Raw genomic sequence first — 26,264 nt, 5'->3', positions numbered from 1 at the left:
GGAGCTCGGCTCCCGCGGGGCGGCGCCCAGGCTCCCTCCACCTCTTCCCCCTCCTTGCGGTGCCCACCCAGGAATGGGGAGAAAGCAAGGGCGCTGGCCGCGAGAGAGCCGAGAGCTGGGAGTTAGACGCCTGGATCGTGGGAATGAGGCAGGCTGGTTCTGGATGCCAAGGGGGAACTTGCGAGAGAGCAAGAATTTGGAGCAGCAGCAGACTCCCAGGTCCGGGGGAAAGCGAGGCCGGGGGCTAGTCCAAGCGCCGCGCCGCTGCCCGCCTCGGTTCTGAGCAATCAATTCTTTCTGCCGCTTGGCTGGTGTGGGGGGTAGGGGCGCGCAACGGCCAGCAGCCCTCCCCAGCTCCCCTCCAGGAAGTCATTAGCCCCAGTGCCACAGGGCTTAGAGATCCTCTCTGATACAGGCTGCTGGGGAAGGGGGAGAGGACAATGCAGCTCATCCCTCCCCACCGAGAAGAAGTGAAACAGACACAGAAGGTGGGCCAAAGGCCCGTTTATTGCAATACAGCCATGGTTGAAGTGACAGGGAGGAGGGCAGCTTGGTCAGGTGCAGGAGGCAGCCGAGCAAGGCACAGCAGCACAGCCGGAATGGGGGGAAAGAGGGGAGCAGCGGCTGTCTTCTTTGTCCACCTTCTCCCACCTCTTGGCGCCCTCCTCCGTCCATGTCTTTGATTCCATCCCCAGCGAAACCTGTGCTTGCTGTCCATTGTCCAACAAGAAGTTCCAGATACAGTGGGGTTTGAGGTATGCTCTGGGCTGGGGACACCTGGTTCCTAGTCTCTGCCAGGCTCCCAGCTATTGTGAGCCACTTGGAAGGCACTTGAGTCTTTCTGAGCCTCTCTGTCCTCCCTCTGCGGGAGATGTGAGGATCCCGTGTAGGAGACATCGCGGTGCAAATGCAGCTGTTACTACTTGCATTTAAATAGAAGACTGTCAAAGTCCACAAAAAGCATAAAGGAGCAAGAGGATGGGAGGGGTTCCAGAAATATCTGGAGGAGGGGGTTCCAGTCACGCTAGAAGGCAGCCCGGGTGGAAGCAGGAGACAGCCTCGCACCAGGCTGAGGGACCTGCCCTCCACTACACCAGGCTCTCCACCCAGAACACTCTGGTTCACGGGCCTGCTTCGGGCCCCTGGTTGGGGGCATAGGGAAGGGAGCCTGCAAAATAGCACCACTGTGCAAAGCTGGAGGAAAACCCAGTCAGAGGAGGCAGCCTCAGAAAAGTGTATCACCAGAGCGTAAGCAGGGGCCAAATGGGGGTGGGGCATTATAAATCTATTTCCTTTACAGGTCCTTCTCCATATTACACACAGGGCGGGTGATGAAGAGATCATGGGGAAGGGGAATGGAGGGGCAGACAAATGGACAACGGAAAACTAAGAGATGTCCAGGCACAGGAGACTGAGAGGACGGTGAGGAGAGGAGCAGAGGGCAAGCTCTGGGGGCCTGAGAAAGATCGGGAGGAAGAAAAGTAATACGTATTGGGCAACTGTGCTCCTGGCCGGGTATTGGGCGTTGCACACACTTCTGCCAGCTTCCATCCACGACAGGGCAGAAGGGAGAAGTCACAAAGCGCAGAGTACACTCCCAGGCTGGGGCACGGACAGGGAAAGGCTCTGAAGCTGTGACGGGACCCATTCTTTGGCAGGGAAAGGGAATGGGTGGACAACAGAAGCGCGAGTGGCTCCCCCAAACCCGGCGGTTCAGATCTGGGTGTGGACAACTGCGTTTGGGGGAGCTAGAGTCAAGATGGCAGACAGAGATGTAAGGGGAAAAGGGAAGGGAAGGATGGACAGCTGGTAAGTGTAGGCAGCAGAGCCGATGACCGAGGGCGGGGGGAGGGGGCGGAGCTTGAAAACAGCAGGGGCGGGGCTTTGGGGGGATCCGAGGAAGGAGGTGGGTCTAAAGAGCATCTTCTCTCCCCTCCGACTGGAGAGGCCTTAGATGTCGGCCTCCAGCAGGTATTGTTCGGTATAACCCTTGACCAGCTCGAGCCCCAAGCCAGCCTGGCAGAAATCAGCCAGCCTGGCAGAAATCAGCCAGCTGTAACCACAGCTGGGGCGCCAGGAAGAGCTGACACATGACGTTGAGGTCGACGAGACGCGGGGCCTGGCGCTGCAGATGCCACAGAAGCTGGCTCTGAACCTGCGCGCCGTCGCTGCCGAAGGTGTAGATGTTGAGGTAGCGCCACGTGCCGTTGCCGCCAGGTGGGATGGGGAAGGGGCGCGTGCACAGCGTGAGCACGCGCGGGCGCGCGCGGCTGTCCACGCGCCACTCCAGGCCCTTGGCCGCCAGCAGGCTCAAGTTACTCTCGCTCGGCCGGTAGGGCTGCCAGTCCTGGATGATGGTCCCGCCCGGAAGCACGTCGCGCTGCACAGAGGGCGACAGCAGGAGAGGCGTGCCACGTCGCCGCCAGCCTCCGACACGGCCTCCGTGGGCAGCGGCGAGAAGGTGCCGGAGGCCCGCAGAGCCGCCAGCCGCGCGCCCAGCCCCTCCAGCAGGGCCGACACGTTGAACTGGACCGAAAGGATGCCCTGCGGGGGGCACGAGTGAGCGCGGGGCGGGCGGCGGGAGGGCTGCGAGCCCGGCGCCTCTTGGCATCGTCACTCCCACATTCACACCCACGGGCTCCCACCTGGGCCCCTCGAGGGCCGACCGTGCGGGGCCGGGTGGAGTGGGGTATGTGAGAGCATGCAGGAACCAGGGGCAAGGCCTCCGAAAACCTGGGTCCCCAAGGAGAGTGGAGATCAATGTGGAGTAGTCAGGGTCGTGGGGATGTGGACCCCAAGAGTGAAAGCGAGGGAAGCTGATCAGTCAGTAGGATGGGGGAGACGGAGGGGAAGGACAAAGGCTCAGATTAGGATGTTTGGGGCCCTGAAGAGAGGCGGGATCGATGTAGGGGAGGCAGGGACACTAAGTCCGGACGCCTGGGCTCCAGCCTCGTGGAGTAAGGATGGAGGATTTAAAGACTGGAAGTTGGGAGCTGTTTGACTTTCCTTGGGCAAAAGGGCCTGGGTAAGGACTGGGAGTCCCAGGGCAGGGCTCATGGGCGCCCCCACTCGGCAGAGCCGGCAGCGAAGGAAAGCCGGTGACTGGCTGCATGTAGGGTGACAACGCCCGGAGGCCCCTCGGGGACAGGGCCGCCCATCCGAGCTCCCTTGTCCTTCTCACCTGCTTGGTGATTAGGTGGTATTTCTTCAGTTCCCGGGACCCCTGCTGGTCGTCCCGGGTGAGTCGTGCCACCTTGATCCCCGGGTGCCTTCGCTTGACCAGCTGCGAGCAGAAGCGCTGCAGCATCCCAGCCACGCCCTTGCCGCACGCCCAGGGCGCCGCGCGCAGCCCCTCCACCAGAGCCGTCTCCCCGGCGTCGATCACGTGCACCGACCCCAGGGCGATCTGCGGACCGAGGCCGTTAGGGGGCCCCCGCCCCGCCTTCGCCCCTGCCAGGGCTCTCCGTTCAAAGGGCTCGCCTCTTCCCACACGCTGAGCACTCCGTCGTCACCACCCCGGGCGCTGGGCCAGACCCAGGGCCTGCCCAGGGAGCTCTCCTCAGCACTTGGGTCTTGGATTCAAGAGCCTGCGGAAAGATCATTCGCGGGCGTCTCTTCCACCTCTTGAGATGCTCCAGACCCCTGAGCCTCAGGTCCTTGCCCATTCGCCACGTCCCCTTTCTTTGGCTCCACTCCCAGGAGCCTACTACTCCCAGCTTCCTCTTAGCTCCGTCCCGGAGCCCATCTCTTAGCTGCTCCTGCATTCAGGCCCTCTTGGTGCTAGAGTTCAGTCTACCCAGGGGTCCAGACCCCATTCTAGCTGCTCCCAACCCCAGACTACCCGCTCTTGTCTGCTCCCCTCTTTCTGTGCTCCTTCCCCCAGAAACTCGTCAAAGGAATCCTAAATTACAGAAGCTGTCAGGTTCCTCCGCTATTCCCGAGTTCTACACATCTGCCACGCACCCTTACTGGCTGGGCCCCTGGATCCACACGCCCTTCTCTCTCTCTTCTTTTCTTCTTTTTGGGAAATTTCTTCCTGTAATCCTTGCTTCGTCTCCCACTCAGGGTACCCCTGCTCTTCCCATTCCTCAGAGTTTCCTTTTTGGGTCAATGGCCTGTGGATCTGGTACCCCTTTGGCATCCAGCTCTTCTTTTTCCCCTGCCCAGAGACAGGATGAAAGAGACAGGCCCGTCCCCAAGTCCGGATGACTCCTCATTTCCAGATCTCTCTCCCCCAGACCAACCAAATCAACCAATCAAATCCCCTCTTCTCTCTTTCAGCCAATTAGAATTCTCCACTCACATAACCTACATAAGCCTCAGTAACCAACATCCCAGGGGACACACATACCAGCTACTTTGAGGAGGGTGATTTTGGGATGATTAGACTTTTTTTTTTTTTTTTTTTACAAGAACATGACCTAGGTTTAGGAGATGGGACCAGCAGGGGCACCAAGGGGTGGGTTAGGGATAATTTTAGCTTCCATATCACAAACATGGCTTATGTAAGCATAGAGTGGGTCCGATACAAACAAGCTTCAAAACAAGGGCTCCATCTCCCTCTTTCTTTTCAGTCTAATTCTTAAGGCTTAAGGCTCCCCAGGTAAGCTGGGGTGAGGTAAGACAGCTCAGGCCAGTATCATCAGAGGGCAGGGAGAAGCACAGGCTCAGAGGATCTTAGAGCCCCTGCTATGGCCACTAGGGACCATCAGGTTCAACCCATTCCTTTCACAGAAAGGAAATCAATCAAGGCCCTAGATGGTTAAGATCTTGCCTAAGGTGAGTCAGCTTGGACAAAGTCGGGCTAAAAGTTAAATTTTCCTGGATCTCAGGCCAGTGGGGAGATCTCCGACCCCAGCCTGAAGAGCAAGGATAGGAATGACTGGGTCCTTGGCAGGAGTCAAAGTTTCCAAGTGCTAAGGGTTAAGCTGACTCAGAAGCAGAGATGAGATTGCGGGAGGAACCCCCACTGCCCTCTCCCCACCGTCAATAATTTCTATGCCAAAAATGAGCTCAGTCAGATTACTTGAACCAGGTTCTGGGGATGATGAGTCCCAGAGAGGAGCAGGTTAGCTTGTGGCTCCCATCTGGATCTCCAGACAACCTCATCAGCTGTTCACGGGTCCCTGGAACATACAAGCTGGTACTTCAGGGATATTCCAGCAATTCCCCACTGCCCCCATAAGGGGGCAGAATGTGAGCAACTTGTAGACCGGAACACATCCTACTAGGTGCAAACATTAGGCTCCATTTTCCCTCTTACTTTCAAGATGGGGAGACTATTGCCAAAGAGTGTGTCTGCATTTCAGATAAAGATGTGTGTAAGGGGAGGGGATTCCCAGGGTCACAGGAAAGAACGGGGAACTTGCTAATTCACCCTGCATCTTTTCTTCCCCGGCATTCTACTCCTATTCGCTTTGGGGGAGATGTAAACGTTCTAAGGTCCTTCAACCCTGGAGGAGTTGGGAGCTGGGAACAAAGCAGGTCAGGGGTAACAGGCCAAGCGAAAGCAGCCAGCTGGCCCCACAGCCCTTGCTCCACACTCTGATCCCTTCCCACCCTCCAACGTGGCTCCTTGAGTTCTAACTCCCATTAGGTGTCTAGGCAGAGACAGAGGCAGCCCTGTGCCCCTGGGCACTATGGGAAATGTAGTCCAAGCACCCCCTGGACCAGGCTCCAGGAAAGGGGGCAGCATTTCCTTATCATCCTTGTATTTCTCTCAATCTCATAAATACGAATGATCCACTCTGGCGAGAGGATGATTCGAGTCATCGCTGGTAATGCCGGGAGCCCATCCCCTACCCCATCTCTCTCCCACCAAACACACCTGAAATATTGATGGCCCTGAGGTCGCAGCTTCTCTGAGCTGGAACACGGAGCAGAGGAAGCTGAGAGAGGAGAGGCGGAGTCAAAGAGACCGCAGCTACACAAAGCGCCCAAAGAAGAGAGCGAAAAGGACTGGAGCCGAGGCAGAAAGGAGACCAAGGCAACCTGGAGATGATGGGGGGTGGGGGAGAGGCACGGATACCAAGTCACAGACATGACACCTCGTGACACAGGGCACAGCAGATGCCATCAAGTCCTAGCACGCGCCCCCTCCCCAAGGAGACCAGAAATAGAAAGCAGCTTGACACACCCCCTTCTCCCCGCGGTGTGTGGTGGGGAAAGGGGTCACGGGGAGGAGAAAATCAGCAGAGGCTGGAAGAGAACAGAGACTTGAGAGCAGAGGCAGGGGAGACAAGATGAAGTGAGGCAGGGGCAGGGGATGAGGAAGATGGACCAACGAACTGGGGAGAGAGGGTGCCTCAGAGGGCCACGATCATGGAGAAGGGGCGGCTGTATTGGATGGTGGTCCCCGGTCTTTTGGGGAAGCAGGCGGGAGAGAGATCCGAAGAAAGCTGTCTACTAGGCAGGGGTCCCCCTGGGCACCAGTCCTGGGACAGGTGGGAGCCAAATGATGATGGGAGGCGGAGGGAAAGCGCCTCTGAACACCTGGGCGAAGTCGGGTCTCAAGTTATCTGGGACGCGGGGCTGGGATGGGTTGGGCGGTAGGGGGCGCAGAGACTCTCTTCCCCTGAGGGGCGTGGTTTCTGCTGCCCCCATTCCGCGGGGGAGGAGCATGCCAGCCCCCCGCCCCCAGGCCCGGCTGCCCCCTACCTCTCTCAAGCCAGGGCCAGGGACTGGCTGCTGAGAAGCCGATCGGGGCCGGTCGCGCAGACAGCGAACGGTACCTAGAGCGGGGTCACCTCGGAGCTCCGAGGGTCAAATTCCGATGACGCGCGGGGACCCGGCCACCGCCGTCCGGTCCCGACTCGGAGTTCCGATGCGAAGGTCGGGTCTGCTCAGTCCTGCACGCGGGCTCGGGCGCCCAGAGCTTCGGGATTCGGGCGGTACGCGCGGCCGCTGCTCTGCTCGGGCTCGGCCGAGGGGAGGAAACCCCAGTGATGCAGAGGAAACATGGCGCGGATCTGGAGCGGATTAGGTTGCGACCGGGGGCTGGCGGGCGCTGGGGGCAGGCGGTGGGGTGGCGGGGCGCCTGGGAAAGCGGAGTTGCCCCTGGGCGGTGAGGTGGGCACTGCTGGGTGGCCTCTAGCCTTGCAGACGAGAATCCGCCCCTTGTCCCGGTGTGGGGCGGGACTGAGGGTGGGGAGGCGTCTTGAGCGTCGGTGGAGGGGCCTGACTGCTGGCTTAGTTATGGCCCCATGCCCGCAGCATCTCTATGTTGGGTCCGGGAATACCCCCCACGCCCAGTCCCCCTTCTCCGGGGGCCACGCCCCTACCCCCCGCAACGTCAGCCCCATTCTCTGACCTCCGGCTGCTAGACAAGTAACAGCGGCTGGAAAGGGGACGCGGAGCCCAACACCCTGGGGACCTGGTCGGAGAAACTGGTAGAGGAAATTGGAAACCCATGAAGATCAGGAAGGGTAGAGACACCAAGTGGCAGAAGCCAAGAGCTGAAAGGAGCAGAGCAAGGCCAAGACGGGTCAGACGGGCCACCACTCCCCGGGGGTCGCCGAGCAGCCTCACGCCCCCCTCCCCGCCCTCCGCACTGGCAGGCTCAGCTCCACTCAGCCGTGGACATCTCAGCCGCGGGCATCTCACCCGCCGTCAGGCAGCAAGGCCCCCGCGGGGCAGCACGCAGAGAGAGACTTCAATGTACACCTGGGGACACCCGAGTACAAGAACACATACCTCTGTGCACACGGCTGGGCACCCGTGCTAACCCGGTGGGTGGACGAAGGGTGGGAGGGAGAGCGCAGTGCAGACCCAGAACCGGAGTGGCTGCAGCTCTGCTGTTGACTCTGAACAAGCTGGTGACCCAGGCTCTTAACTCCTGGGGGCTCCCCACCCCGTAAAGTGAGATAAAAACACCTGCAGTTCTACCTGCAAGGAACCAGGAAAGGGATGGATGTGAACGTCCTTTAAAACCTGTAAAGTGCTGCGGAGGATGGGACACCACCCCCTTGTCTCCACTCTCGTTCCTGCCCAGCTCCCATACCCCCCGCTTCCCACCGAAGTTGACCTCTCACCTACCTCACCCCAGTTTTATACTTTCCAAGGTAATCGCTCCATAACCTGGTAATCCCACTGGCTGTGCTAATGTGAAAAGATGGAGGATCGTGTTCCTGGACTTCCGCACACAAAGCCACCCCAAGAGTTAAAGGGATCAGAGTCATCTCTTGTTCAAGGCCAATAGGTCAATAAGTAAGTCACTCAACCTTTTTTTAAAAATAAGACTTCCCACCATTTCTGATTTTTTGAAACTGCTAACACACTGCGCATCTCACAAAGCTGCAGTCAAGGTGGAATACATTCCAGTGTGGGAAAGGACCTCCAAAAGTTAAAGGTGTTGGAGGAAAAAGTCACTAGTGGCCGAAAGGAGATGTGATCACACTCTAATTCCTTCTCTTTCAACAGAAGACTCCCCTCTGCCACCAGAAACGCTTGGATTGGTCCAACATTCACCCACCTCTAGTTTCCTCAACCAATCAGAATCGAAAGTTTCCCAAAGTTCCAGTTCTTTCATGTCCAAGCTATAGGCGGTGTTGCATTCTTCCCTCAAAGGCTCAAATACGGTTGTCTTACAGAAATTTTATCGAATATTGATGTTCGATCTAAATCTAATCATTTATTAGGGGTTACAAAACGGTGATATTCTTAATCCGTCATTCTGGGGTTTTTTCCCCCCTAGCTGGAATATGCCTATAAAAGGAAACTTGTTCTCTTCTACTATGATTACCCTTAGAGATAGTTTGTTGAAGGAAAGACCGGATAAATGCTTACATTTTCCCCTTTGTTTGTTAACTGTTCAAATAATGTGGTGGTTCCTCAGCATCCTTCAGTGGTGATCCATTATTACTTTCAGACCGTTATGAACTCATTGATTTTAAACAGGCTTAATATGGTGCAATCCAATGCTGTTATTGCCCTTATTAATGTTGAAGCTAGCCAACTTTTTTGATAAATTGATGTTTTAAAGCGACACAGAGGATCGTGCTAGATCTTCAGGAAGCACTACGTGGATGCAGCGGAGAGGATGCCCTGGACCAGCCTGGCACGTTGGCTGGTCAAGGGAAGTGAGACCCCAAGTGCGTCTTAGAAATTCCCCTCTGGGGACTTTCCTGGCGGTCCAGTGGTTAAAACTCCGCGTTTCCCATGCCGGGGCGGGGGAGCTGGTTCGATCCCTGGTCTGGGAATTAAGATCCCACATGCCACGGGGTGAGGCAAGAAAAAAAAATTCCCCTCCAGATGACAAAGAAGGGCAGGGTCCCTCCTGTGCAAGGGGAAGCCTGAGCAAAGCCCAGAGCTGAGAAGCAGCCTGCTTTGCAAGAACAAGCAATTCTGGATTGCACCCACCCTGCAGGCAGGGGCTGGCCAGCTAGGGGAGGGCTTTAAACAGGAGAGTGACAGATTGGCCTTGTGAGTAGAGGTTGCCCTCTGGTGGACACATGGACAATGGCAGGGAAGGAAGAAGGCCTGCCAGGAGGCAATGAGCTGTGCTCCTAAGGCATATATTCATATATTTGTAAGTTAGACTCTTCCAGATAGGAGGAGAAACCACACAGTGTTGGCGGTTATTATCCAGATACACGGCAGGAGAAATGGGACAGGGAACCTTGACGGCTCTGTACTGTGGAGTCCAGAGCTCTTGAAAATACAATAGATCCTTTAGGCAGTTTAGTGATCCATCTTCTCTCTGTGCACGTGGCACCGGCACTTCCCCAAAGAGAAGAACCCATAGCAAATGTTTGTCACCACCCAACCTGGAACATTCTTTGCCTAATTTGCACAAAGACCACGTCTCGGTGGATGCAGCCCCCAGGCAAAAGCAGACAGCACTTTTGTGTGTCTGGTAACCCTGTGTGTCTACAGGGTAGGGCTCTGTTTGTGAGGTGCCTCAAATGCTGTGCTGAGGAGTTCACACCTTCTGACAATGAGGACCCGGTCCCAGTGAACAGGAGGAATGACATGATGAAAACAGTGTTTTAGGGAGAGCATCTTGCCAGTGTGAGAAGGTGTTAGATGGGAGATGAGAGGCAAGACCCCTACTCTCTGAGGAGTGGTCCCAGAGGACGTCCACGGGAGGGATGGGGGCCTGGAGTAAGAGAAGAAGCTAAGAAGCACTTAGAAGACAGGAGGCCAGGAAGTGTGACTGGGGTTCTGGAAGGTGGGGAGAGAGGAAGGAGGTGAAGGTGATTCTGGCATCCCTAGCATGTTACCGGGGAATGATAATGTCTGGTGGCAGTGGGCAGTGCAGAATATTAAGCTCCTTGGATACACAGATGCTGTGTTTTGTCTACAGATGGGTCGCTTTTCAGGGCTGCAGGGACTAGCAGTAGGGAAGGACCCACTGGGGCTGGAGCTCTGAAGAATGACCAGAAATAGGTCTGTAGAAGAGCCCACATTAGGGTCTGCATGGGTGGCAGGTGAGTGGGGATAGCCCTGGGCGCAGGGCTGAAGTCTGACCCAGTGGGATTCTCACTGTCAGGGGCTGGAGCTTCCGAAACAGCTGTAAAGATTCTCTAACCGACCCTAACCTCCTCCAGCCTGCTGGGTGGACTCCTCTACCCATTCAAAAGGCTTGTCTCCAGCCCAGCCCATCTAAGTGCTGACCCCTCTCTTCTTTCTCTGAAAAGGCTTCCAGATGTTTCCTCCTGGCTCCATCCTGGGTGAGTGGGCACCCACCCAGCAGAGAAATCCAAGGGTAGAGATGGGTGGGAAGACGATGGCTGACAGTTCTCCTCAATCCACACACAAGGACGCCAGTGCAGCTGTCCCATGAGCCTGAGTACATCTCGTTCACTTCCCAGGACAACCCCATGTATGTTCAGTGGATGAAAAATCAAGCCGTGCCCTTGTGATCTTTGCACTTCTCTGTGTTGTATTTCAATAAAAATTAGAAACCCTGCAACTCTGAAGTAGGTAGCCCCATGTTATAAGGAGGAAACTGAGGTTTAAAAAGCTTAAGTGACTTGGATAAGGCTACAGTCAGTTGCTGGTGGAGCTGAGAATCCGATGGTGGGCATCCGATTCTACGAAGTAGTGGTGTGAGAGAACTACCTTTTATTGGCACAGTAGCATGGCAGTAGGTGGGGGTCTCAGGGCACTGGGATCAGAGGCTGGTGGGGCTGGTGAGTGTGGGGGGAGGGGTAAGGCCGGGGCTAGATGAAGGTGGGGTGAGTGGAAGCTGGGACACCACAGCTTTCCTTGTGCTCATCAAACAGTTGCTCCAGAGCCTTCATGTAGAGCATGTGAGAGTGGTCCACCTGTTCCTCGGTGGGCCGGAGACACTGGGGCACCGGGATGGGGCAGCCCACTGAGGGGAGAGGGGAGACACAGGTGAGGTGCTGCTCATGAAGCTGATGGCAGCCTTCTTCCCTGGAGACGGGCACTCACCCACAGTGGTCATGGGCCTGGAGAAGGGCCCCAGGCCCCAGGAGTTGGCTGAGAAGAGACCACAGCCCCAGAAGATGCAAGGAGAAAAGCCCAGGAGCTTCTTGAAGCCCAGCATCTTCTAGCACAGATACTGCCACGAGTCTGGGGCAAAAGCCTTAACTCTGAAGATATCATTCTCCCCAGAGGAGTACACGGGCACCAGAGAAGTGCTGGGAAGGGGCGGCAAGAGAGGAGATGGGTGGTCAGATCAGTGTCTCAAGGAGTGCCCCAAATTCCTCCCTCACATGATTCCACTTCCCAAGGCCATTTGAAGCAAATGACAGTGGCTACAAAAGAGATCTGAAAGAGGGATTTACATTTCTTGAGGAAAGACTATGTACTGGGCCTTCCTATATACATCTTCTCATACAGTCTACAACTGCAACATGGTGGCCAGGTAGGTATTAACCCTATTTCACAAGTAAGGAAGAGTGCAAGCATTTGCCTTTGAGAGAGTGTCATAAAAGAATGTGAACCAAGGGCGTCTGAGCCCCGGGGTCCTGTGACTTGCACTGTGATCCTGTCTCTCTCCACCTGGGAGGAAGCCTGAGAAACTGGCACCGGTGCTTGGCACAGAGGAAACACTCAAGGGGCAAGAGCGCCCTCTAGGTGTGGTCACAGTGTAAGCTCTGGGAACACACAGGCCCACCTACAGGTGTGCGGGTGTATAAGGACAGAGAGTGTAGACCCCCAGACGCACTGTGACTTCTGAGAATTCAAGGCAGCACCCCTGGGTACCCACTCACCCGTGCCTCCGTGCCAGGCGGACAAAGCCTTTCCGATTCTGGACAGTGAGGCAGTGCTCCCCTGGGATGGCATACAGGGACTCGTGGGCCCCCTAACCAGGACGACCACAGCCTGCCCGACCTGAGGCTGCGACAGAATAAAATCCAGGCTCTGGCCATTCCTTGAACATCCTCCTGCAGGCACGAGGAGGTGTGGGAACAGTCACTACCCCGTCCTTGACTCCCTAGTGCCTTACCCCACCCCTTAGCCTAGGAAGGGTGGGCCCCCCATCCCTTTCCTTCCAAGCTCCCCTACCCCTGTGCCCATGTCAGTGTGCCCTACAGCACCTCTCCCAGCAAGGATGCAGGACACTTGCTCCAAAGCCATTCACCGACGCCCACTGTGAGCCTGGCCAATGTTCAAGCCAGGTCCCTGGGCTGAATGGTGGATGGGGGCCACTGTGGGGGGGTGGGTGGGGGGTGGCTGCCTCCTCCCCTTAGCTCAAGACTCACCAAAGGATAGAAGGTAGTCTCGGTAGACTGGGAAATGGAAGAGGCCATTCAGCATGGCCGTCAAGGGCCAAAGCCTGGGGAACTGCTGGGAGAAGCTGGAGCTCTCAGTGGAGAAGTTACAGAGGATTCCCATGGCCATGATCCCATGTGGGTGAGCGACCAGCAGGTAGTTCCGGTCAGGGGGCAGCTCTACTGTTTTCACCAGTTTTGGGGGCAGTGGGCAGGATGAGGGGAAGAAAGCATAGACAGCAGGATACCAGCTGAACAGAATTCCCTCCACACCAACAGACTTAACTTAGGGTTAGAGTTCAAGGTCCTACGATGGGGTCAAGGGTACAAGGGGCCCCCTCTGGTACACCATCCCACCCCTCCCCCATTGCCTGAACTTAGGCAGCTGGGGGGCTCAGACTCCAGCATAGGGAGGGGTGAGTAGGTGGGGTACATAGGGGAAAGGGAGGAACCAGAGCATCTCCTTGGAGGGTGACCTGTTGCCTTAATGGGGAAATAATCCCTTAGGTGCTTCCAGTGGTCCAGTTCCTCATCCACTCAGAATGCCTTCCTCCTTGGGCAGACAGATAAGGGTGGGAGAATTCCTGGAGGCACCATTTATCACCTCTCACTACTTGGGTCCTTGTTTAGTGCTCACCTGGGGGGCGGGGTGTGTGTCCCGGTCCAGGAAGAACCATACCAAGTAGAGAACAGAGAAATACCAGAGCGACATGAAGAGGAGGAAGAGAAGAAGGGAACAGAAGGGGCCTGGGGGAAACATGAGAAAGAAAAATGAACTAGCTTTTGAAACTCGGGGGGCTCCTCCCCTACACCCTCACCAATGAGATCACTGGCCATCTCCCAGCTGGACCTCTGGCTCCTTCCCCCTCCCTTGGTCCTCGGACATCCTGGCAGGTGGGGCTCCAGCCTTTCTCCCCCCACCCTCCCCCTTGCCTCCTTCCCCAGTGGACCCCGGGCACCACTCACCCGTGAAGAGGAAAGTGAGCACGTAGCAGTAGGCGCTCAGTATAGTAGGCGCTCAGGACTTCTAGCCGCTGCTTCTTCAGGGTTTTCATACTGCGGGAGGGCGGCGGGGCTGTGGAGACTCCCATTCTCTCCCCTTCTGCCAGCAGGGCTCCAGGACCCGGAGGACAAACGATGAAGATTTCGGTACGAGCCGGGTAAGCCTTTCTCGTCCGAGTGCCCACGCCCCTGGGGCCTCCCAGGGTTGCTTGTAGAGGGCTGTGCGGATGGGGAGACCTTGGGATCCGGAGCGCCACAGGTCTTCACACACTGATCTTTGAACTCCAGACGGTAGGTCTGGGCTGGCCGCTGGGCGGGGCTGGGAGCCGGGGTAGGGGCCGTGCGATGGAGGTCCACCCCCGCGTGTATTAGGAATCGTTGTGGGGAGCGGTCGCAGAAGAAACCGGAGAGCCCACCGACTGGGTCCCAGCCGAGACTCTTTGATCTCGAGTGCGGCCAGCAGATCCTGGACGCGCGCCCCGGATGTGTTTGCGGGTCTCCGGGAGTGTCTGGTCCCCTCCGAGGCCCGGCCAGGCGCGCGGACTTGCCCCGCTAAGTACAAACACACACACACCGCAGGTCTGTACCCACCTTTAATTTCAGTCCCCACCCGCAGTCACCGAGGGCACCGGTGGGGGCCGGCGGCGCGTCTAGGTGGGGGGAGGTGCCTGTCGGCGGGGACGCCAGAGCGCGCCACGTGCTCTTTCAACAGCTGCTTGAGCCGCTCCAAGTAGACCTCGTGCTGCGCGTCCACCTGCGCCGGCCTGGGCCGCGGGGTTCGCTGCGCCGGGATCGGGGCCCCCACTGAGGGCGGAACAGGAGGCCAGAGGGGTGGTCGCTAGCAGCCGCCCGCAGGTCACCTTCGCGCTCGCCGCGATTAACTGGGACAGAGTTCAGGGCTGGCGCGGTTGCCAAAGGCAGCCTGGGGGCATGGCCGGAATCCAGGATTTCAGGCCCCAACCCGGGGGACCTTCACCTCCCGGCGCAGGGAGGGTGCAGGGGCCCTCAGCCCGGGAGGAGCAGGCGGGCGGGCCGGATAGCGGAGCGGTTAGAGGCCGGGGCTCGCCGACGGTGTGGATGGGCGTGCGGAAGGGCACGAGGAGGCCCCGGGGGCCGTGGAACAGCGGCAGGGCCACTCTCAGCAGTGGCTGCAGCGCTTCCTCTGTCCTTCGCACCCATGAGCCCGGCGGGTTCGGAAACTGCTGGATGAGCTAGTTCTCCCCGAAAGAGAAGACTGGCACCAGGGAGGCCCTGGGGTAGCAACTGACTCCGGACCCTGCCCGGCGCGCGCTGCGCTCCCTCCCGGGCAGCGCTGCCCTCTTCCAGCGCCAACATGACAAATCTCTTCTTTTTTTTTTTTTTTTTTTCGATACGCGGGCCTCTCACTGTTGTGGCCTCTCCAGTTGCGGAGCACAGGCTCCGGACGCGCAGGCCCAGCGGCCACGGCCCACGGGCCCAGCCGCGCCGCGGCATGCGGGATCCTCCCAGACCGGGGCACGAACCCGTGTCCCCTGCATCTGGCAGGCGGACTCTCAAGCACTGCGCCACCAGGGAAGCCCAACAAATCTCTTCTGATTCCGGATTCGCAAGCTCAGCGCTCCGGGCTTTGTCTCCCACGCCTCCAGGGGCCCTCCCACGGCCAGGAGGCCCCCGGGCAGGGACAAGAGATAGGAGGTGCTGTCCGAGGACACTGATCCTGCGAGAGAGGGCGGAGGCCGGGGGACCTGACGCCTGATTCTTCCAGAAAAGAGGGCGCAGGGCTCTGGGAAAGTAAGTTGAGGTGGGACCAAGTGCCGGCATGCGGGAGGAGGGCAGGTAGGAGGTGACAGCAGGGACTGGGGCTCCTGAGACCCAGCGCTCTCCTCACCAGCACACATGATGTAGTCCCGGAAGTCAGGGAGGTGGAACCAACAGGGGACTGTGAGCAGGTGGGGCTGGAGGTGAGGGAAGAGGTGAGAGAAGCCAGTGGTCTCTGTGCAGAAGTTGCTGCAGGCCCCGCTGACCAGGACCCCGTGAGGGTGGAAGCCAAAGAGGTAGTTCCAGGAGGGATCCGGATCTGCGGTTTTAACCAGCTGGGGGACAGAGGGTGCACACCCCACTGGGGAGCTGACATTGGACTTTGGGGGTGAAGGTTCCGAGAGTCCATTCTGAAGCCCTGCTCCCAGCCAGCGCACCGTTCCCGAGTGCCTTGCCGAGATGGGGAGGTGGTCACGGATATGTCTCCGGATGGCCCGGTTGCGGACCCAGGCAGAGCAGCGGCCCCCTGCCCCAGGTGTGTTTCTATCTCCATGGAGCCAGACCAGGTCGAGGACCGCTAGGATCCAGACCCGGCCCAGGAATACAAGGAGCAAGGCAGCCAGGCACACCTGGGCAGGAGGTGGTGGTGGTGCGTGGGGTGTTGTGGGGACTCAGGATCCAGAGGTTCGAGTCCCAGGTCCCCCGTTTGCCCCCTTCCCTGTTCCATGGTTTCAGGCCCATCTGACCAATCTACATCTTTCTCCCTCATTGAAGGACCCCACCCCACAGACCCCTGCCCTGCCTCCCTCCCTCCCGTACTAGAATGGGGAAGCAGAGTGCCAGGCGCAGAGTTCCTCAGGTCTTCAGGGACTCAGTGAGCCCCCAAAAGGGGAAGACCCATTGCAGGATGGCAAACACTTGGAGGCCCCGGAAGAGGTGGCTGGAGGAGGATGCAGAGGGGAGTCACCCAGGGGCCACCATGGCTGTGAAGTGTACCTTCTTTTTTTTTTTTGCGGTACGCGGGCCTCTCACTGTTGTGGCCTCTCCCGTTGCCGGACGCGCAGGCTCAGCGGCCATGGCTCATGGGCCCAGTCGCTCCGCGGCATGTGGGATCCTCCTGGACCGGGGCACGAACCCGTGTCCCCTGCATCGGCAGGCGGACTCTCAACCACTGCGCCACCAGGGAAGCCCGAAGTGTACCTTCTTTGACCCAACCCACTGGTCCTGACCCCTGGCCTGGATTCTGCCCTCGCTTCCGCCCCCGCTGCTGACCTGCACATTGGAGCATTGTGAACCCCGGCATGGAAGGGTTAACCACTATTTCGGCTCACAGGGCTGTGACCAGTAGGACCAAAAGGAAAGACCAGGGCTGTGGCTTGGAGCCTCGGGGTGAGGAAGGTGTCTGACTTTGTGGAGGTCAGGACTGGCTCCCTGTGAGGAGCAGGGCTGGGGGAGGTCTGGGCCGGCAGGGGTTGCCATGTGTGTGTACCCTGAAGAGCAGAGCTCACCATTTGTCACCCGGGCCTGGCCCCCGAACGGAAGGTGACCTGCAGGAGGATATATTCCCTAAGGAGTAGCTTAGGCCTCTGTGGGGAGACCTCCAGAGGGAAGGGCTTTATGGGAAAGGTGCCGGATTGGGGAACCCCTCCAAGAGAGAGCCCACTGATCTGTGGGCACACCCTCCAGTGGGCTGGGGCCAGTCCTCACTGTGACCGTGGCCCTGTTTAATATTGACCAGAGGCCTGCAGAGCCAGCACTTTTTCCAGGTCAGGGAACGTCACTTGTTTCTGGTTTTTTTTGGCTGCACCTTGCCTTGTGGGATCTTAGTTCCCTCACCAGGGGTGGAACCCATGGTCCCTGCAGTGCAAGCCAGGAGTCCTAACCACTGGACCACTAGAAGTCCCGGTTAAAAAAAAAAAGTCCCCGGTCTTGTCTTTTTCAAGGCTGCTTCCCATCGCCCCTCTTCCAGGAAGCTTTCCTGGGCTGACCCTCAGGATTCCCCTCTCCTGATTCCACCTAACAGCTTAGATGGAAGAAGCCACAGTAAGGTTCCAGCCTGTCTTCCCTCAAAGAACACACGCCCCCAGGGGGACTTACTTCCCCAGCAATGTCCCTGGAGCCCAGCTTAGGGCTGTGCCACCCCACACGTCATGCACTGGAGAAGATGCCATCAGGTGAGGAGAGAATCAGGGAGGAGAGCTTGGGGGCTTTGCGGGGGTGGGGATGGGTGGTTCTCACCTCAGCCCAAGAAGGGAAGTCCTTCTTTCGGTCTGGCCCTCCTCACGTCCTCCCCCAGCTCTGGCAATGACAGGGAGTTAGACATGGGAGGCAGGGAAGCTTCCAGGCTCCCACTCTGCTCTCAAATCATGTTTCCGCCTTTTCTTCTTCTCTGTTCTTTTCCTCTGGAAAACCCTGGGTCTCCCCTCTACACTGGGTGGCGGGAGGGATACAGGGTCCACAGGTGGATGAAAGAATAAATGGACTCAAGAATTACAAATCCTCTTTTATTGAGAGGGAGACTGAAAAACAATAATTTATCACGTGGTGAACACCCAGAAGCCCTCTCCCCGGGAACTCTTGGGGGCTGAGGGGTGGAGCAAGGGGGCTCCCTGAGCTTCCTGAGGGCCATGTGGTAGGGAACGAGGCGACACATTCAGTCCCAGGCACACGGAACATACACCCAGGAGGCGAGGAGCCGGACAGACCCCCTCCGAGGAGGGGGGCACAAGAAGGCACAATGGCAGGGAAGCTTGGGCAGAGTGGTGGAGTGTCAGGGGTCGACAAAGGACACCATGATGTAGCGAGTGCCCCGAGTGGTGGGCAGCCCCTCGTGGTAGTGGGTGAGGCGGCCAGGGTGCAGGAGCCCCCAGCCCTTCCTGGGGGACGACACCACGCAGTCGTAGCGCAGGAAGCGGCAGCCACCTCCCTGGAAAGACGAGAAGGGCCAGGAGTGCAGAGTGAGCGGAAGTGGGGACTGGGCGGCGGGCTGACAGAGCGGGGAGAGCCCGACCGGGGGAATCAGGGAGGGAGGACACAGGAGGTTTGGGCATCAGCAGATGGGAGACCCAGGAGAAAGGGTGAGGCTGCCAGCCCGGAAGGGGTCCAGAAGAGGATACCCACGAAGTCACTGAGAAATATAAAGAAGGCAGACAAGAGGGAGGGAGGTGACTGAGGGGTGTGTGTAGGGATTGTGAGGGGGCGGGACACAGGGTCCTGAGTGTGGGGAGGGGCCCTGGGGGCGCCCTGAAGTGGAGGGCAGTAGGGACTCACCTCATAATCCAGGCCCTTGTGGTTGAGGGCGACATTGAGGGTGAAGGTGGATGAGTCGTGATGTGGCCGCAGAGAGGGCTGCTCATCTGGCCGGTAGCGGACCACAAAGTTCATCACCGCCCGGGTCTGTGGGGCCACGGGAGGAGAGGCTGGAGGGGTGGCCACCAGGTCCGGGGAAGGGGAGGGGTTCTCACTGGTAACTGCGGGCTGCCTCCCCCAGGGCTGCCCTCCTGTAGGATCTCACTTTATGGGGCCCCAAACACCACGGGGGCCAAAAAGGCATCGTGTGGAGACGTCCAACCCGGACGGGGTGTGGGAAGGTGGAGGTGCAGGGGTGGCGAGTGCAGCGGCCCACCTTGGTGTGGTAGCCGGGGAACAGGCTCTCAGTCATGGGCCCCACGTACGTCCTCAGCAGCTGCAGCCACTGGTCCTCATAGCCCACCTGCTTCATGTGGATGTCCACGGTGGGCACGTTCTCGTAGCCTCCAGCCAGCCTTGAGTCCTGTGGGCAGTGGGCACTGAGCCGATAGGGCAGTGCCAGCCTCCCCCTCCTCTTGCTCCCAGGCCTTAAAGCCTATATTCCCTCTGTCTGGAAGTCTCGACCACTTCTTAGCTTGACTCACTCCTCCTGTCCTCTAAGTGTCAGCTAAGATGTCACCTCTTCTGTGAAGCCCCTCGGTCCCCCCACGTCTGGGTCAAGGGTCCCTCCTGAGGCTCCTGCAGCACCTGGGCTGCCCATCACAGCCTTTAGAAGCTGGGTTGCTGCTGCTGCTGACAGCAGGTGAGACCCAGGAGGGCAGAGCTCGACCTGCACCACCCAGGTCAGGGGCTGGCATCTAGGACCCACCCCGTAAGTATTTCTTGAACGAATGGATGAATGAATGAATACAGTTGTGCCTCCTGTGGGCCCCTCCCCCTTGGGGACCCCTCTTTGCTCCCACTCTTTGGATTCCATTTTCCCTCAATCAGGGAAGTTTCACCTCCCTCCTCCTGGGGTCCCCCCTCCCCCCTGCCCCAGCCCCTCACCTCATGCCGGCCTCCTGACCACTGGCCGTAGTGCTCCATTTCCTCCACCAGCTCATCACACATTTGCTCAGACAGCAGAGGGAACCAGTACACGTCGGGGCAGGGCTGAGGATGGGCGGGGCAGGGCAAGAACAGCAGGGCTGGGTCATGCTCGGGGAGCGGACAGGCAGCCAAAGGAAGGGAGAGAAAGCAGGGAGTGGAAAGGAAAGCCAGGAGATGAGAGAATCTGCAGGAATGGGGATCTGAGTGTGGCGATGGGTCAGGAGGCGCTGGGCCAGAGAAGCTGGGAGCAGTGCTGAAAACATGGCGCAAATGGCACTGGGGTCCTGGAGCCCCAGGTTCTGGGACAGTGGTTTTCAAACTCGTCTTAAAAAGTATCATTTCAGGGCTTCCCTGGTGGCGCAGTGGTTGAGAGTCCACCTGCCGAGGCAGGGGACATGGGTTCGTGCCCCTGTCCGGGAAGATCCCACATGCCGCGGAGTGGCTGGGCCCGTGAGCCATGGCCGCTGAGCCTGCGTGTCCAGAGCCTGTGCTCCACAACGGGAGAGGCCACAACAGCGAGAGGCCCGCGTACGGCAAAACAAGCAAAAAAAAAAAAAAAAAAAAAAAAAAAAGTATCATTTCAGGGCTTCCCTGGTGGCACAGTGGTTGAGAATCTGCCTGCTAATGCAGGGGACACGGTTCGAACCCTGGTCTGGGAGGATCCCACGTGCCGCGGAGCAGCTAGGCCCGTGAGCCACAACTACTGAGCCTGCGCGTGTCCGGAGCCTGTGCTCCGCAACAAGAGAGGCCGCGATAGTGAGAGGCCCGCGCACCGCGATGAAGAGTGGCCCCGCTTGCCACAACTAGAGAAAGCCCTCACACAGAAACAAAGACCCAACACAGCAAAACTTAATTAATTAATTAATAAACTCCTACCCTCAACATCTTCTTTAAAAAAAAAAAAAAAGTATCATTTCACCCATACACCAATATACCCAACAGACAAGAGAGGACCACCCTGATTAATGCCAGGATGGGGGCTGCAGGCCTATCTGCTCAGCCTTTGCCCTCATCTTGTCTGAGCAGAAAACCCTAGGGCACCACTAATCCAGGCAGTGGACCCAGGGGGTGATGGCCATGCGATGGGTCGGGGTCCTGAGTGGGGCTCACCTGTTCCACGAATCCCTCCCCTTCCAGGGCCCGGCTGTAGTTCTCGTGAATATACTGCTCCTTCCAGTCCTGGGGGATGGGGGGAGGTGCACCTTGACCCGGGCCCTCTTCATTTCATCTACTCCCACCCAGGAAGCCCCCTCCCCAGGCAATAGGAGGAGAGCCTGCACAGCGCACATGCACGTGCGGTGGGTCTGGGGCATCCTCCTTTAGTGAAGGAGGGGAAACTACCTTCTGAGCGAGGGGCCGCCTACTCACCAGGGGGTTGTCGAAGATCTGCCAGAGGTCAGGGTGCAGGTGGTCTGTGTCATACCGGGAAGTGGCCAGGAGGCGCCCAAATTCATGCTGATTGCTGAGGTGGAGAAAGATGCCCTGGCATGGGGGGAGGGTGTGAGAAGGGTGACAGGGAACAAGGGCCTTGCCCCGCCTCGAGCCTCAGGCCCACTCACCTTATCCCGCAGGCTCTTGCAGAAGGCCATGTCTGGGTCAGTGTCACTGCCCGAGAACACCTCCCTCTGGGGCAGCTCTGTCCTCAGGGTCTCCCCGCGGATCACATAGGCCTGGGATATGTAGGGCACATTCCACACGCCCCTGGAGGCACCCACACCGGGGTCAGCTAGGTGGGCGAGCCCCACAATCCTGCCCTGTTCCTCCCAGGGGCCCCTTCCCTCGAGGGCTGTGAGCTGCTAGGTCCCACTGGCTTCCCCCGTCAAGCCCTGTTGGTCGCAACCCTCTCATGCCCCGCTGCACGGTCAGTCCCTGCCCACAGCCCCCAGCGCGTCTTATGGGTGGCCACTGGACCCCCGAGACTGGGGCTCTGGGGCAGGAGGCAGGGCTCTCCGAGGGCCCAGGTAGGGGCAGGGGCGGGGCTTCAGGACTCACACTCGCTTCCGCTGCACCAGCTCCACGTAATCCTCGGAGCGTGCGTAGTACTCATCGGGGCTCAGGGCTCCCCAGAAATTGGACCACAGCTTCCCGTGGCGGGACAGCATGGGCGCTATCACCTTCCTGTGGACGAGCAGAGGTGAGGGCCGGGTGGAGCTGTGCCCCACGCCCAGGGGAGGAGGTGGGGGTTCCCTGGGGACTATTTGGGGGCCCTCTGGCCGAACCAGGTGAGTGACCTGTTCTCTTCGATGAGGATGCGCAGGGTCTGCGGGTTGCTGATGACCGCGTCTGCGTCCAGGCTGAAGTAGAATTCACACTTGGGGTCCTGCCGGCAAGTGTCCCTGGAGGTGACAGACCAACAGACAGGTGAGCTGAAACGGGAGCAGGTGGCGGGGAGAGGGGACTGTAGAGTGGGTGGAACTCCCCCTACGCGCTGAGGAGAAGAGGAGGAAAGTGGGTAGAAGCACCAGCAAGAGGACAGGAGGGAGAACAAGACTGGGGGGGAAGGGGAGGGCGGGAAAGGGGGAGGCCGAGGCCTCTGTGCCTCCTCCCCCAGGACCCCCAGATTCTTCCATCTGTGCGGGGCAAGGGAGGGACAGCACACGTAGTGGCTGGGATTGCGCCACTGTGGAGGCCGAGGAGAGGCTGGACGGGGAAGGAGAGGGAAAGGGGCGTGCAGTGGGTGGCAGCTCCTCCCCCACTGCTTTCACCCCTCCCCCGCAACACCCACCCAAGGCTCACTCACATGGCCATGTCCCTGGCCTCGCCTGGTGTCAGGCCCTCCTCGGGCCCCACCAGCTTCACAGCTGAGAAGTGGTCCTGCAGCTGGGGCCAGGAGTCAGCAATGTGGGGCTCGTGGTACACCTCCTGGAGATGGCGGGGGGAGAAGGGGGAGATGGGGAGACTGAGAGGGCAGAAAAGATGGTGCCTGAGGGACAGGAGCGGGGAAGGAGGTGAGCGGAAAGGGTGCAGGAAGGAGTCTGGGATAGGGAGTGGGAGTTCTGATGAGGGCAGGGGTGGGGTCCCTTGGGAGGGAGAGGCTGTCAGTCGGGGTGTCTCACGTTGTTGTGCAGGAAGAGGGTGACCCTGTCGGGCGGATAGTCCAGGAGCAGCAGCCGCTGGAGGAAGCGGGGCAGGAACGGGCTAGGTTGTTCCACAAACACTGCCAGGAGCACCCGGGGGGGAGTCTGGAAGATACAACGTGATGGGGCTCAGAGGAAAGCCCGCCAGTCTGTCCTCCACAACCCTGGCAGGTTTGCGGGTCTCCAGGGGCTTTGCCCTTGGAATGACCTCCCTGCACCCCCTGCTTCCAAGCGCTCTCCCACCCACGCTGGCACCCCCTCCTCACCTGCCCCCCCGGGAGTGGCCTCCGGTCCTGGTCGCAGAACCCACAGCCTCCCTCAGGAGTCCAGCCATTGGGGACGTAGTTTCCCAGGTAATTCAGCTGGAGCTGTTGGGAGAGACGGTGAGAAGCTGAGGCTGAGGAGTCCAGGGCCAGAGGTGAGGGAAGTGGGGCAGACAGGCAGGGGACAGGGCAGGATGGGGAGCGGTGGCCATCCCAGCACCTGTGCTTCTGGGGCTGGGGAGGACTCACTACTTGGAAGGGCTGGAGGAACCTGGGGGCTGGGATGAGGTCTGGGGCAGGGGCTGTGCGGCCAGGACTGACTGGGGCTGGGGCTGAGGGTATAAGCAACTGGGGCACCTTAGTGGGGCCATTCCCATGGACCACAACAGGAAGTGTGTCATAGGCCACATTCCGGATACGCACGCGATTCCGACCAAACTTTAAAACCACCTCATCTGGGGAAGAAAGGCCAGGCTTCAGACTCCCTTTCCCCCAAAGCTGCCAAACAGCACGTGCTTCTAAATATGGGGGGGGGGGCTGCCCAGCTTCTCTAGAGGATGAAGGACTGTGACCCATGGGGCAGGGATGGGACACCTTCTCTCTCCGAGGGCACTGACCAGGCTGCTGCCACCCTGGGGCACCCCACCACTTACTACCTGTGCGACCTGGGCAAGTCACTGGCCCCTCAAAGAGGCAGTTTCTGTAACAGGTGGATAACCACAGACCCGCCCTTTGTAGAATTGTTGTGTTAAATGAAATTACAGAAGTAAAGCCCTGGCCCAGAGCCTTGCCACACAGTATGTCAAACAGACATTAGGTACGACAACTGCTGCTTCTGTTACTATTTAGCACAGTGCAACTAACTCTATCAGCCATTCTGACGTTTGATGAAGTTAACAACGAGGTGAGTTGAAGATCACCCCAGTTCTCCAGGAGCCCCTCCCACATTCAGGGCCCCCAGCAGCCTCCCATCACCCCTTCTGATTGCCTTTTCCTCACCTAAAGCCCCGTTGAGGTTCTGAAAGATCTGCGATTTATGATCCAGATTAAGGCTGAGTTTCTCCTGGATGGGATGAGATGGGGCAGTTAATTAAAGAGGGGGTGGGATATCATTTCCCACTCTTTTCTCTTTATGTCTTTCAAGAAGCCTCTTTACCCCTTCCCTCCCATTCAGCCTGAGAGGCCCGCCACCTCCAGAGCTTCAAGTCGGGACCCCTCCTCTGCCCCTCCCTACCCTCAGTCCTGGGTCCAGGTAGAGCCGAGTGTAGAAGAGCTGATCGTCATCATCATCTTTGTACTTCCACTGGCGGACGATTTGGTGGATAGCGGGGGCGAAGCCAATGAATCCTGGGTGGGGGGAGGGGAGGTGCTGACTCCAAGATTCCCAGGGTCCCAGGACCTGTCCCCACTCCGTCTCCAGCCCTCAGGCACCTGGAACACTCCATGCCCCACCACTTTTGGACACTCTGCCACTCACCACCAGAGTTGAGGAAGCGCTTCCCCGTGCCCACCTCAGGGTACTGCTCCGCCAGCCCCCACTCGGGCCAGCAGAAGCCCTCTGCAGAGAAGAGCAGGCGGCTGCCACTCTGGACAAACTTCTTCAGCAGCTCCGAGGGGCTGCCAGCCAGAATCACATCGTAGCTGGGGGAGGAAGGGGAGGATGAGCAGGACAGCCACTAGGAACCTCAGTATCCTCACCCCCTCTTTCTGTCCACCCCTCTTCTTTCTCCCCAGCCCCAGCCCCTTTACCTGTCCACAAACATGATGACCATATCTTCCCTGTCTGCATATTTCTCCATTTCCTTCTTTAGCCACCTGACCTTCTGTCCTCCACCAACCGTTCGGGCTACATCGCCCCCTCGCCACTCCTGTCCCAGGCCCAGGGTCTGTGGAGGAGACCCAGAATGCCAGGGAGGGGCTCAGGCGGCCAGGTGGTCCCACCGCCCTGACCAGGCTCACCGTGGGGTCCCAGGCATCCAGCCCCCAGCCCACTCCTAGGCTAGACCCCACCCCCACCCCTTCTAGAGGCCACGAGGGTGTTCCTCTCCTCACCCGCACAGTGTAGTTGAAAAACTCCGCTGACCGCAGGAAACGCCGGTATCCTTCTGTCTCGCCTGTGGCCACGGTGATCACCAGCAGCTTCTCTGTCACCAGCCAGGAATTGGCACTCAGGACCCACTCGCCCAGCTCGCTGCCCCGCGCGCTCCACTCACCGCAGGCCCCCTTCCCCTCTCTCTGACTCTGCTCCTGTTCCTCACCTCTTTTCCGCATTCCCTCTTAAACTCTTCCAACCCAGGGAAACTTGACCCCAGTGAAAGCGGGATGGGAGTAACACCCAGAAATTCGGGGTCAGTTCCCATGGGGAGGGTGGAAACAGTTCAGAGCCAGGAGTGGGCGAGGGGCCGTGTGATTCGGCCCTAGGGAGCCCGCTGGGAGTGGAAGAGGCCGGCCTCGACCCTCTCCCCGGGGTCAGCCTGGCGCCACTCGCCCCTCCCGGGGTTCTCACCTGGGTTGACAGGGTCGCTGCCCCGGGGACGATTTGAAGCCGAGGCCTCAGGAGGCGGCGACAGCAGTAGCAGCAGTAGCAGCAGGAGCCGGAGTCCCGGGCCCGAGGCCATGACGGGGAGCTGGCCGAGCGGCACACAGGCCCGCACCGGGCTCTGGCTGTGCGCCTGGACCCCAACTCCGGAGAGGGGCTCTGGGAAAAAGGATGGGGGCTGCTGTGCGGCCCGCAGCTAGGAGGAGCCGGGTTGGGGCTCCGCCCTGGGGAAAAAAAATCGTACCCGGAGGTTACAGAAAACTCGAGATGCCGGGCCTTAGACAAGGCGAGGATTGTCCCGGGAGGTGAGCAGAACTGAACGAGCGGAGGGGGCGCCCAGCCCGGAGGCGGGGGAGGGGCGGGGACTAGGGCTGGCGATCCCGAGCAAAGGACTTTTAGAGCCAGCTCGGCCCACAGCCAGCCTAACACTTGAGGAAAGTGACCCCTTGCGGGTCCGGCGGGATGCGGAGGCGTGGCTTTGCCACAGCCCTGCCTCGAGCAGCCGGGCGGAAGACCCAGAAAGAGAGGCGGTGGGGACGCGCGGAGCGGGTTTGACGGCAGGGAGGGAGAAGGCCGAGGAGTCTGCGGCCCCAAGGGATCTGGGGGTTGAGGTTTTGGCAGAGGG

General features: G+C 59.1%; 4 protein-coding genes across 4 annotated transcripts; all 4 read right to left on the bottom strand.

The window, feature by feature from the left end:
* Positions 1–1,950: 1,950 nt before the first annotated feature.
* NAT16 (N-acetyltransferase 16 (putative)) lies at positions 1,951–3,764 on the bottom strand (the record flags this gene model as incomplete). Its single annotated transcript, XM_079719057.1, is given in 5 exon segments — positions 1,951–2,034; positions 2,036–2,404; positions 2,407–2,544; positions 3,182–3,406; positions 3,708–3,764. Coding segments are annotated over 5 exon segments (873 nt in total).
* A 7,398-nt stretch (positions 3,765–11,162) lies between these two features.
* On the bottom strand, positions 11,163–15,020 carry LOC307063071 (2-acylglycerol O-acyltransferase 3-like; the record flags this gene model as incomplete). Its single annotated transcript, XM_079719056.1, is given in 14 exon segments — positions 11,163–11,317; positions 11,398–11,515; positions 11,519–11,606; positions 12,183–12,276; positions 12,279–12,356; positions 12,675–12,879; positions 13,167–13,201; positions 13,204–13,240; positions 13,321–13,430; positions 13,672–13,904; positions 14,306–14,489; positions 14,546–14,566; positions 14,662–14,896; positions 14,961–15,020. Coding segments are annotated over 14 exon segments (1,653 nt in total).
* A 197-nt stretch (positions 15,021–15,217) lies between these two features.
* LOC307063070 (2-acylglycerol O-acyltransferase 2-B-like) lies at positions 15,218–17,745 on the bottom strand (the record flags this gene model as incomplete). Its single annotated transcript, XM_079719055.1, has 4 exons — positions 15,218–15,381; positions 15,553–15,757; positions 15,878–16,051; positions 17,707–17,745. The coding sequence occupies 4 exons, from the start codon at positions 17,743–17,745 to the stop codon at positions 15,218–15,220; spliced, it is 582 nt and encodes a 193-aa protein (XP_079575181.1).
* A 197-nt stretch (positions 17,746–17,942) lies between these two features.
* Positions 17,943–25,745, bottom strand: PLOD3 (procollagen-lysine,2-oxoglutarate 5-dioxygenase 3). Its single transcript, XM_079720161.1, has 19 exons — positions 25,607–25,745; positions 25,153–25,244; positions 24,850–24,986; positions 24,578–24,741; positions 24,335–24,447; positions 24,100–24,163; positions 23,458–23,555; positions 23,104–23,205; positions 22,817–22,942; positions 22,501–22,622; positions 21,992–22,096; positions 21,753–21,878; positions 21,320–21,461; positions 21,129–21,242; positions 20,871–20,939; positions 19,719–19,823; positions 19,048–19,194; positions 18,693–18,818; positions 17,943–18,348 (listed from the first exon to the last, which is right to left on the bottom strand). Exons 1-19 carry the CDS (start codon positions 25,716–25,718, stop codon positions 18,193–18,195), a joined length of 2,220 nt encoding a protein of 739 aa, XP_079576287.1. The 5' UTR covers positions 25,719–25,745; the 3' UTR covers positions 17,943–18,192.
* Positions 25,746–26,264: the final 519 nt, after the last annotated feature.

Source organism: Hyperoodon ampullatus (genome assembly GCF_949752795.1).
Source record: "Hyperoodon ampullatus genome assembly, chromosome: 14".
Taxonomy (NCBI): domain Eukaryota; kingdom Metazoa; phylum Chordata; class Mammalia; order Artiodactyla; family Ziphiidae; genus Hyperoodon; species Hyperoodon ampullatus.
The sequence above is the reverse complement of the archived record's forward strand: the minus strand, read 5'-3'. Positions and strand labels throughout refer to the sequence as shown.

Excerpts from the sequence above, each read along its gene's own strand:
- PLOD3 (XM_079720161.1), bottom strand. The coding sequence starts at position 25,718 with ATGGCCTCGGGCCCGGGACTCCGGCTCCTGCTGCTACTGCTGCTACTG. Across the intron at positions 24,987-25,152 it reads TTTTCAACTACACTGTGCGG|ACCCTGGGCCTGGGACAGGA; the intron begins GTGAGGAGAGGA and ends TCTCCTCCACAG. Across the intron at positions 19,195-19,718 it reads GGTCAGGAGGCCGGCATGAG|GACTCAAGGCTGGCTGGAGG; the intron begins GTGAGGGGCTGG and ends CACTGCCCACAG.